At 39.3% G+C, this 12,579-nt stretch overlaps 1 protein-coding gene across 2 annotated transcripts in view; it reads right to left on the reverse strand.

The window, feature by feature from the left end:
- drd2a (dopamine receptor D2a) overlaps positions 1–12,579 on the reverse strand; it is a 28,519-nt gene that overhangs the window by 11,743 nt on the left and 4,197 nt on the right. For both annotated transcript variants that reach the window (XM_029517169.1, XM_029517170.1), the window contains exon 2: positions 1,966–2,276. In XM_029517169.1, the coding sequence (XP_029373029.1) occupies positions 1,966–2,244 (279 nt within the window). In that variant the 5' untranslated portion in view covers positions 2,245–2,276. The remainder of the gene's footprint in view (positions 1–1,965; positions 2,277–12,579) is intronic.

Consider the following 12,579-nt stretch of genomic DNA (forward strand, 5'->3'; position numbering starts at 1 on the left):
ATGAATACTGCTGTTGCCCCGCCCTGCCCCTCCTTCCCATGTGTTCGTGAAAACACGGTGAAACTGTAACCAATTCTTAACCTTGATGAAAAAATAATGAAATGTCCCAGTTTCTGGTCTAGACTGGAATCACTAGGCATCTCATTAATAATACGGGCATAGAAGCCGTGGTCCAATTAAAGACATATATAAACACACCCCAGAAGTATTATCACATTACTCAGCAAATTTTATCAGACTGCAAGCTTCAAATTTTTAAAAACCTTCACAGCAGAAAGTCTGTATTACAAACTGGAAGCATTTACTCGACAGGAAGAGTACAATTGAATGATGTTACTGAGCTCCATTTTGAAAAACATATTCTGGTAAATGACCCATTAAACACCAAATACCTCAGGTTCTGTTGCTTTGCCTTGACCATCGACTTTCTTAAGGCCCTTGATCCTGGAGTAACAACAAACAATTTCATGCTTGCTTATGTCATCAATATGTGGAAATAGCTGTGTGCGGTAGATTTTTCCAAAGATGAAGAAATCGACATAGGGGATGCCAGCAGAGATCAGAGAGCAGCTGACCCATAAGTGTTCCTGTAACCCGATGCTCTATTTGCATGGCACCTGCAATATACAGTTAAACACAAATGTCCAGAAACATTGGCGGCTTCACACAACAAACAGCAGTTAAAAACACACACACCTGTACTATCAAGTCAAATATTCACCCCGTGTGACTTGTTTTCCTTTTTGTTTTGTTTTTTCTGCAGTAGTAACAAATTCAATATTTGATGGACAAAACTTTGGCAGGTGTGTGATTGTAATTCCACTCATACTTTCTGAACTGCTCAGACGTAGACTCATACAGTCAGCACACAGGTGCCAACATCAACAAATTATAGGTAAACAACTGTGATAAAAAACAAACACAGCATCCGAGTTGCATACAGACTTCAGTCTGTTGATTGGCAGCAATTACCAAAAACATGTTGTTTTTTATTCTATTTTGTTTTGTTACTAATAATAAGAGCCATATAATAGTTATATATTCTGTAGGGCTGAAAGTGTAAATATTTATGTGACATTATTGGGCAACACATTTCCATTCACCAATATGCTTTGTGTATAAAGAAGCATCCAGAGAAACAGGCTGACATCATGGCATCCTGTGGATTTATAAACTGTAATCTGATCAGAGTGATAATCATCATGACTCACTGAGAGACACAGGAGGATTAGAGTCCCCCCAGTCTTGGATTGCCTTTCTCTTCATCAGACAGCATGACCTAATGCCCGATGGTCAGAAATAACCACAGAACTGAGAAGGATAACAGAAGAAATGAGCAAAGAGGCAGCGGAGAGATATTTTTCTGAGAGATAGACCACATCCTGCTTGCTATTGATTTGTTAAACTGGAGATGATTTTATGCTTGACCTGAGTTTTCTTTCAAGCTGCAGTGGTTAACAGACTACTCTGCTTGATCTCACAAAGGCGAGAATGCAAAAACTGTATACCACAGTTCAGGGGAATTATCCATAAAAAGTAACCTCCAGCCCTGTCTGGTGTTTTGACACTCTACATTGTATACTGTTTGACATTGGCATTGGTTTGGCCATTTCCCATCAGCAGTTTGCTGGGACCTGACTTCACATCAATGTTTGTTGTCTGAATAAAATATGTTACTACTTTTTCACAGTTTGGGGCCAAACTAAAATCGGTCTTTTAAACTCATAATTTATGTTACAAAAATTAAGCACTGATCACTTTCACAGCCAACCCTTTCACTGTCCTACAACACTACAGCGAAAGCCTGCAAGTCACTATTGCCTTTTGTTTCCTAATGCTCTTTCAGTGGCACAAGATAAATACTTAGAGAAGAATAGGAATTGAGGTGAAGGAGCATTTCCGCCAGCTTATTTATTTATATAAAGTGTAGGTGGGCGTATATGTGCTCATCTTCCATTGTCTTACCTCCAAGTACACGACCCAGGGCATCACTAGCGTGGCCACTAGAAGGTCAGCGACAGCGAGACTGACTATCAGGTAGTTGGTGGTGGTCTGCAGAGCCTTCTCTCTGGACACTGCCATGCACACCAGCACGTTGCCAAAGACAATGACGAAGATGAGCAGCGTGAGAAGCATGGCGTAGTAATTGTAAGGGTGCTTCTGCTCTTGCGCTGTTTCGTTGAAGCTCCATGTTCCATTGTCATAGAAACTGTCATTGTAGGCATACTGGGTAAAGACATCCATTAGCTGTGTGTGACGACGGCCAAGAAGGGGCCCTGCAAAACATGCAGACAACAGTAACTGAGCAATGAGGAGTCATATTTATGTAAATGTTTGCAGTTTGTGAGAGAAAAACAAACCCCGAGAGCTTTGCAAAAACATCATGTCTATCTCTTATAGCATGCTGCACTTGGCAACATCTTAATTTTGAGATATATTGTAAAGGACATAGTGGAAAGCATCTACTAGTTTCTGTTCAATCAAACTATAACCATAAGACCTTAATATCTTGAATGTATTCAATAGGAAACGTATACATTTTAATAAAGCTCATTCAGGGAAGTGGAAGAAATTCAAGTGAGCCCTGGAAATGTTGGTGAGTGTCCTCATGTTTAAATGTTGAGATGTATGAAAGATACGTGCAATGTTATCTGTTCGTCTTCATCTTTGACAGCTTGTAAAATTGCAACACAGCACACAAAAACCCTTTTCATGACATCAATATGCAAATAGAAGTAAGAAAAAGTGAATTTGATTCAAAAGATTTTTTTTTTATTTTTTTTTTTTATTTTAAAGGTATTTTCAAGGTCTGCTTGTTCCATGGTAAGTGTATTTCCTTCGCCATAAACAATTGCAAAAACACTTTCTGTTTAATACTTTGATAACTGTATTCCGCATTGCTACATTTCTTGGAATATTACCAAAACTAACTGAGGTTCACTGAAGCAGGGTAGTTTGATATTTTGACACTTTGCTCTTCTCTGTTTAAACAGTTTAATTGAGTCTCATCAACAAATTTATTCAACGCAGGCTTTAGATACAGGCTTATCAGTGCTTCAAAATCTGTTTAAAAGAAAGCGGCTTAAAAAGATTAAACAGGGTTTTGTGCCAGGCAAATACATTCCATTAGAGATGACTAAAGAGATGACAGTAACTCCACATTTAGAAAAGATGTGCCTAATATATATATATATATATTTTTTTGTTCTAACATTATGGCGTGTATGACCAGACAGAAACATAAAAGGTTTTACTGAGATGTTGTGTCACAGTGCACATAATGTATCAGCACTTTAAATCTGCTTATTCAACATGACCTTCTGATCGCATTGTCAAATTTCTGCTGCAAACATGATGTATTTGGCTTCAAACTGTATTCGTGCTACAGTTTGTATCTTTAACACTAGATTTCAGGCTGCACTCTACACACACTTGTTTTAACACAGTGAGAACACCATTGTAAACTTGATAAAGCTGCAGGTCTCATCCTTTTACAATTAAATTAAAAAAATAAAAAATAAAAACAAAACACCATCACATCATATAAGTCCTGAGGAGTGTGGTCCCATTGAGTGGATTAATGCTAATGTTTCACCCCATACCGCCCTCTGTTTCTGTCTCACTCTCAGGCTCTAACTGGTTTTACAACCTTTCAGGCTGCTGCTCCTGCTTCCTGGAATCAGTTCAAACTCCCCATCTGCATTTAACTCCTTTAATCTCTGCACTAAATTGGATCTCACAACATGACAATTAATTCTTACCCCTGTCATTGTTTCTTCAGATTATTCTTGTGTAATTTTACTTTGTGGAGGTGAATGAGTGAGTTATCTCTTGATCTGTGGCTGTTACTACAGTAAGTGAATGCATAGAGATGTTTTATAGGTGCTGTGTCTGCAATGTGTCTATGGCTATGTTTTAAAATCCTGCTATGATATTGATAACACAAGTGCAAGAGCATTTTATGTCTGGTATCTTTATCTAGTAACGATTTCTTGAATTGACAGCAGTTTTTTCTGCCAGATTGTTGACTTGTGAAGGCTGATTTCTTCTGACATTAATTTTCTCCTTTCCATCTTCAAAGGAGCCAAACGTGGTATTCAGACCTTGAAGCTCTCTTACGATCCACACACATCTCACTTGCTAAGGACAGACTGTGTTAGCAATCGGTACATTTTTCAATCAGGTCAAGTTATAGTTAAGCTCAAGTACACCTGAATGTCCGCGCACTGATTAGATTAGCTGATATTATCAAAGATATTTGCTCACTTATTTGACGCTCGACTTTCAATGTTAAACCCTCAAAATGTGCTGCTCTGCATAGCCCACAGTGTCAAAATTGGCTACCTAAGAGAAGGACTGACTAATCTAACCCTGGATTTTTGCAGTCCAAGGCAAAGAGAGAGCAAGAAGGATTAAAAGAGAAAGAACATAAAACAAACAAACAAATAGAAGAGGCGGGTGAGTGAGTGAGAGAAGAGTAGAGTACTCCTGTTAGGATGTGTAAGCATTGCTCTTGGGCAACAGAATCTGTGCGTACCCTCCAGATGCCCTGTGCTGTCTACTCTTATTTATTTGCTGGCTCCAGTTCTTTGCTTACAGCACGTGAGAGTGTTCTCACTGCTGCTCTAATGGCTGGTGCTACCTGTGCCCTCTCACCACTGCTTTCAATATGTAACGTTCTTGAATGATGTGCTATCTGATCTGTAGCTGAGTACCAACAACTACAACAACGGCAACTACAACAACAACAACAACAAAAATAATAATGATAATCATTGTTATTATTACAATGATGCTCTGCAGGTCGGTGTCATTAATGGTGGGTGGGGAATCTAAGTCCACAGGAACACTGACTCATTCAGTTGGTCAAGGGCACATATCTTTTCCAAGGCTGCTCCCTGCTGTTGTAAGATAACTATGTACTAAAGCCTTTTGGGCTTAGCTGAACGTATTTGGTACAAAAAAATAGTTGTATATTCTCTATTTAAACAGAGAATTATAGGGCAAAGATTTGGTACAATGAATATCAAGAACAACTTTATTTACTCTATTATTTTCCCAAACATGTGGAACATGGGTGACTTCTCTGCTGTGTACTGCTTGAATTTGGCTGTTTCCATTTTATTTTTTCAAACCAGAACTATATTTGGAGCAGATGTGCAGGAGTGAGAAGTGGATCTGATCTGTAATGGCCCATCACCATTTCTGGTACAGTCTGTCTTAAGGCATGCACTGTCCAGTTTATTTTCCTTGAAATGGGACCACAATTAAATATCAAAACAAAACAAAAATAGAAAAACAAAAAATAAATAACAATAAAATCAATTGAAGAAGATTTGCCAATTAAACAAGAGCTTGGTGCCCCAAACTTATTTTGAAATCATCTACTGGGTTAAAAAATGAAGTGCAAAGTTGGCCCCTTTTTCATATAAAATGTGAGTCCTTTTTTACAACCAGTGGAGTCTCCCCTGATGATCTTTAGTTAGCATACATGTTTAAATCTGCACTGGCTTCATTTGTCAGCCTCAGCATCAAATTCCACTTCTCTATGAGTAAACACAGTAAACACATCTGTTAAAATACCATTCACTGAATCCCAACTGACACTAAGAGAGGCCAGCCACACCCCAGATAGCTCTTACGTTTGTTACATAGCATATGCAGGCAAACAACCATTCAGCCAACCACACTTTTCAGGCTTTTTGTAATTTTGTGCATACTTAGGAATGCTAGCACTCAAAGATCCCACCCACCTTTGACTACAGCAGGAGCAGCTCATGTTTATCCTTCGGAAGCTTCCCACCCACATACCAGGCTCTGCAATGAAGGACTAATCACAAGCCTTTACACAGGCACCCTGTGAAAGTGTTTTTTCTTTAGACAAGCAGACCACCCTGTGCCCTGGGGGCTGCACTGTATTTATTTAAAGCACTTATGCACAATGTACATTAAAAATGATTTACAATGCAGCCTGTGCTGACAAATGATGTGGGTGGTGGGTAGAGGTGCTGCTAGAGGTGATGTCGAGTCCCATACTTCTTTTGTTTTGTGACTGACGTGATTTGCTTTGGGTACACAATGCAATATAGCAATAATTGTGATGGTAAATGAGTGAGGCACAGACCTGGTCAATAGACAGTAATCTGAATAAAACCCTCAGAATTAATGTCAAAATCTAAAATTTGCAAGGTTTCAGGGTGTTCACGCTAATGGCAACGGAACACAGTGCACAGCTTTTTTACTGCTGTTTTCTCCATAGGTTCTGGAAAATGTTTATTTATGAACCGGCCCTTATGCTACTTAGGAAACAAGAGGTTTTGCTGCTTATACTTGTTTCTATTTTCATTGCCTTTGGGGAAAAAAAGCAAAGAAGCTTAGCTTAATTGTGTGGAGCTTAGAGGGTACACTAGAATTAACTAATAAGTTATTAACTGAAAATGTAACTATTCACTGAATACTTACATGCTTCCTAGTTGTACTGTATTGGTTTGGGCAAAATAGAAATGAACTTATTATCAGTCTACTGCCACACTGTGCCTGCATCTTCCATCCCACATGAAAGAGCAGACTAGGACCAGGCCTGGACATTAAGATTGGAGAGAACTGACACGCTCAAAGCATTTGCAAAATGTGAAATACCTGTCCAACTAAAGTATTAGCCTGTGAGCCATTATACATTTAACAACTTAATGTCATGGTGCTTGTCCATTCTGCTCCGTGTCCATAAGTCTTTCTCATTTAGCAAATGCACAATGAGCACTTTGTGGGTTTTAAAAGAAGTACAAGGGAACAGCATCACAACAACACATGTAAACTTTGAGGTTCATTATGATGTTTTATTTTTGGTGCTCCAAAGTGTGACAATTTAATATGTGCCTAATCCTGTTCATTAGTCATGTGTATTTCAGGCTACAGTCAGCAGTGTTGCAAACCTCCATGTGATTATTCTTTCCACTCAGACACTGCTGCTGTATTGTGATGAGTGGAAATAAGAACAGCAGTCAACAAGCTGCAGCTAAGTAAAGCCTAAGACATAAGCCAAAGCACTAAAAATGACTACGAGGCAACTGGGAACTTTAACTTCAGAGTAGAGTTTACAATCACAGATAAAAGCTGAAGTCGACCAGTGGGTGTTCTGCAAGTCCTATTACACACCCTGGCAGCAAGCAAAGTAAACAAAGTGTAAAATCAAGGCTAAAAAGGTATTTAATGGAATATTATAGCGAATATAATATGGAATATATATATGAAACATGTTGCACCCGTCACATCACTTAGTTGTTGTGTAATAGAAGTGTTTCTGTGTTAACGATTTTGGCTTCATCTCCTGGATATGTTTCATGCATTGTGTGTCTGTGTTTGGAGAGCAGCACACCCACTAAACTGGAGAAGAGAGAAGAAAAGCCAAATGAAGTCTTAAAATGTTGCTTTTTTGCTATTGTCCTGAGTTTAGAATGACCTTCAGCTTGCAGATATGCGACTAGAAACCCCAAAGAGAAAACTGTTTCATTCAAGTAATGTCGAGAAGTTTAAAAAAAATGTCTCACTGTAATAAATTACCACAAGAATATTCAGAATAATGGTCAGCAGCTTTTGATGCACCACAAAAGCCGCATTCCATCTATAAGAAATAAGAAGGTAAGAAATATATGTAATCCTCTTTTTTTCAACATTTTTTCTTACGCACAGTAGTTTGGAAAGTAAAAATATAAATGAATACTTCAGTAAGAAAAACTGCATTACCGCCAGCTACTTTTTTTTTTTTTTTCTTTTACTAGTTTTGGCTTAACTTTTACCAAAATGCCGGCTCGTTGCTGTGCAATTAGCTCCACAAATCGACACGCAGACAAGCCTGGGTTGTGCTTTTACAGGATACCGTCCGAGAAAGAAAAGCCAGAGGAGGAGGAGATGGATACGTGCCTTAAGACGCGCCTCCTTCCCTGAGCAGGGGACAAAGAATGGCAACCATCGAAGTACACACCACTTTGCAGCGAAGGTAAGGTTTGCTCACAGCTGCTAGCAAAGCGTAGAGTAAGGCACCTGCATGCGAACACACTTCCCGCAAACCTGCCACACAGGTGCAGTGGCCAGATCGCACAAGTCCCTCTTTCTCGACACCAACCCAAGCTGTCAACTGTGGGTCGTTTAAACTGGTTTACCAGGGAGAACGTTTTGATCAGATTTATGTTGTGACCAAAATGTTCATGCACTGTCGCTACTGCCCTAAAATGCCGACTGAAGAAGTGAACTAAAACTAACTAGCTAACGCTAGCACTCACCTTTGGATTTCTTGTCCTTCACCTCCCTAACGGCAGCATTATTGGCCCATCCAGATTGAATATCCTTGTAACTGTCTGTACTTTTGTATGCTCTCATCCTGACAGCAGTGTAGGAGGGATTCTCCAAAGAATCCCACGCAGGCACAGGGAGAACATATAAACTCCACACGGGGATCATACACAGAACCCTCCTGCTGTGAGTTGACAGTGCTAACCGCGGCAATGCTGTGCCACCCTGGCATAGCTGAATTCATGCGGGTTAAACGATGTTTCTATAGGTTCACTTTCTTCATAATAAATATGTAGGGCTGCTTGGCTGCACTGCGCCCCTTTACCAGTCTTTCAGGAAATCACAATACACACTGCAGATGCATTTATAAGGCTATTACAGAGGCAATGATTTGTGTGCACAGGAAGAACCGTAATTTTGGAAATGCCCTTTTCTTAATCTCAGTCACAGCCTACAGCACAATCTATTCAGAGACCAACAAAGATTAAATATGACACAGGTGCTGAGAACCGGTCCAGTTTACCATATAAGGTATTCATTCCCATATGAAAGTTGTAAATTATTGAAATTGTTGGAGGCAGAGCAGCAATTGCAGCGTAGATCCAGCTGTCATCATTAAACAGCTAAAGAGAGACTGTAGCCAGTCAGTAGACCTCTAATTGTGGCCAGTTGACCTATCCTGGATATAATCCTTAAATGGCCTGACCTCACTTTCTACCCACAATCCCTCAGTTTTACATCTAACCAAAGACTCTTGTTCCCAGGTGACCTCGCACTGATCTATGAAAGCAGGAGGCATTATCTGACTATCCAGGATCTTACACAGTAGTGACAAGTGTTTTTTCTGCAGACTGGGGAGCTCTCTGGCCTCAACAAAAACAGATAAGAAGCAGAGGCAAGGGAGTTTGTCGTGTGCAAAGTAACTACATGTCTTCCATGTGGATTTCGCTTGCTTTGTCCTTCATCAGATAAAGCTTAGACTTATTATTCCAAGAGGAAATAACCAATGTTGGCACTATCTGGCACAAACATTCACAAATGCATCAGCTGGTTTTAATCCCTGTACAGCTTGGATTCTCTGATTTTTAAGTGTAGGTATAAAAACAACGTGACTTCATTGGATATTAGTTGGTTATAGTTTATTATTTGCCGTGCTATCATTAAAGATTACAGACAGCCATTCATGGTGTAATTATGGATATATTTAGTTTTAATTGTAAAATATTAACCAGTCAACACATTAGAACACCATAATTAACTTGCAATTACAGCATGAACACACAAATTGTTCCTGTTTAGTTTTTCTTTCATTTAGTCCAAATAGTTTTGATTAGGAAAATGCTGCATACAATGGCTACAGCGCTCTAATATCAGGGATATCAGGGATGTGCCTAGTTAGTGTTTGGCACAAATCTCATGTAATCACGCGGTATCTATGGAGGCATCACTTCATTAGACCATGCGTTACATGACATTCTTAATCTTAACACGAGTACCATTTAATCAACATTTTGGTTCTGCTGAATCACTGCTATTCTCACTTGATTATTGAAATCCCTTCAAACATATGCACAGATGCATTCCATCTTTTCTAAGTTCTCTTTTTGTTGAATGGTAAATGTACAAAAGGCGTTAACACTGACACGTTTCTCCACATTGATTACAGTTATTCACACCGCAGTTTTTGGGGGGATTTAGGGTAACGGCCATATACAGCCACTAATGGTACCAATACAGTTTTATTTTTGCTTCCCTTCTGCAATGTCTGCAATGCTCAGCCTTTTCCTTATCCAGTATCAGAGCATTCAAAGGGAGGCGAAACCTCATGCTGATACCACTTTGTCAATACTGTCAAAGTGTTTGATTCTACACTGCGATACCCTTCATCATAATTAGTTTTCTCACTGCCACAAACCTCTTAGTTGCAAGGCCAAAATCATTGATGCTGGCAAAGTTAATGTGATTTACCTAAAAAAAATAGCTCCCTTTTGTTGGTGTGTGAGTGAAGCAGTAAACTATAAGCCACTTTGTATGGACCAGCTGTGGAGGTGGAATCTGCTATGACTTTTGCGGTGCTGAAAATAAACCTGCTCATTCAGAGTGGCAATTACTGTGTCATCATCCTTGTATTGTAATTATGCCCCCCTTTCTATCTGCAGTTGCCACTATGAAAGATTTTCTCGTGAAACAGTGGTGCTCTTGGTTTGGAACCCCTCTGAGATATAAATCGTTAATGTTACAGGAATTAAAAAATTATATCAACTAAATATATATTTACTTGGTTCCCACCTTGCATACAAAAACAAGTTAATCTCACAGTTGCAGTTTATTGTGCATCGTCTTATAAAACCAATATCAAATGTGACCGTGGCTAAAATGTTCGAGCCTATATAATGTATATTTTAGACAGCATGAACCTGATTGACTATATGACAAACAGCAATTTTTTTTAAATGCTCAGCAACCCGACTTGACTTTATAAAAGAACCAAGAAAGTCTATGAAGTCCATTATTTGACTGACGTGAGCAATAACCTGGAATCACTGGAAATTGCATTCAAAGAACAAATTAAAAAACTGACGAGGGGGTTTTTATTGTGGCTCTGTTGTCAGAAAGAAGTGAAAAAACTGAAATACTGGAGAACGTCCAGGAAGCTTCAAAACAAGTTACGGTGATGGAAAGGAAGAGGGGGGCACGAAAGGCTAATTTTAAAAGGCCCTGATGCATCATGGTCAAAGAAGAAAGCCCTCGGGGCACAAATTCTACCTATGCATGGAAAGACATAAAGGTCATTGTGGTGCTGATTTCAGCCATTACTGACTCAGTTCAAAGCAATACAGGTGAGAAGAGTATACAGCAAGAGACAGCTCTTTAAAGTATGAATGCTGTGATACCTGCACAGTGTGAATATGTGCGAATCAGTTTGACCGCAATCTTGCATAAAAATGGCTGGTTAAAATTTGCAGGTGTGAGATTTCCTGTACATGTTGGAAGGCGTTCCATCAGTTCTGCTTTCCAAAGGTGCTGGTTTTGCAGTGTCTGTTATGTAGGAGCTGTCTTAGTATTAGTATTCAATCAGTATATTGTAATAATATTAAACTGATGATTGGTTTTGTGCCTCCAAACCTTAATAACCGTTACCTAATTCTGCCAGTAAACCATTTTCAAGAAAAAACAAGATACTGTGGTCTTGATTTTTAAAAGTTCCCTAAAAAGTTTTTTTTTTTTTTTTTTCTTGGTCATGTGCTGATAAACTTTAAGGTTCTGGAAATGATCACTGCCATTACATTCACTCAGGACAAAACAAATGATTCATCAACTTCATTCCTCCCTTCACATTCTCAGGCAGCAAAATTTTACGGAGTGGAACAAAAACAGTCATTAAACACACAATAAAAAGGTACAACTAAATAAAGTTGCCCTGTGTACATGAGAGCCGACAAATACAGTTGTACCACAACCATTAACCCATGAAGGCGTGCCTAGTTTGCGCTTACACAGACAGAGATTGCAGCATCTTTTTCAGTGAAGGAAATTCTGGTGTTTTTCCCCTGAACACTTTCAGGGCAGCATTTACCTCAATGCTGCACAGAAAACTGTCAGCTCAGATGCGGGCATTGCCTGCGTGTTCAAATGAGGGTTAACAAGAGCAACTGAAATGCATAAACATCCCACATTCTAAGACCAGACTCCGAAATCAAAAGCAAGCGCGGATCACAACACCCTCACACACAGCGGCAGTAAGACTCAGGATACCAATTTTTACACACTATTTTTATCTGTTTGGTGTTTGCAGCTTCCTTTTTACTTTCACCAGCTCAATAAATAAATAAATAATGGAGACACATATCAAGATCATAACCCTACCCCTCTAAATCCAGTCACTTGTTAATCTTTTGTTTTCTCTGCATCATACTGGTGAGATGGTGTGCTGATCTTGGCTACAGAAAATGGCTGCCTACGGTTTTGTGTTGGTGGTTGATGAAAGCCCTTGGCAGGCAACCACACAGTCTAAACTGAAACAATGAGTTGAAAGTGTTGCAGGCATAATGGAACTGCAACGTTGGGAGTTAACACTCAGTAGGTTCGGCACTATATGCAACTACATGGCTAACCAGTGTGTTAAGCACTGCACACACTAGCTCACTTTGTTATCCATTGTAATTCTTGCTGCTGGTTGTTTTTGTGGGCTCTGCTCTGTTTTCCAGAGATTAGCAGTTGCTATGAAAGCACTTTACTGAACATTAATTTATCAATAATAACACAAAAAGGTCATTAGGACAGAAGGAT

The sequence above is a fragment of the Echeneis naucrates genome, chromosome 13 (assembly GCF_900963305.1).
Source record: "Echeneis naucrates chromosome 13, fEcheNa1.1, whole genome shotgun sequence".
Taxonomy (NCBI): Eukaryota; Metazoa; Chordata; class Actinopteri; order Carangiformes; family Echeneidae; genus Echeneis; species Echeneis naucrates.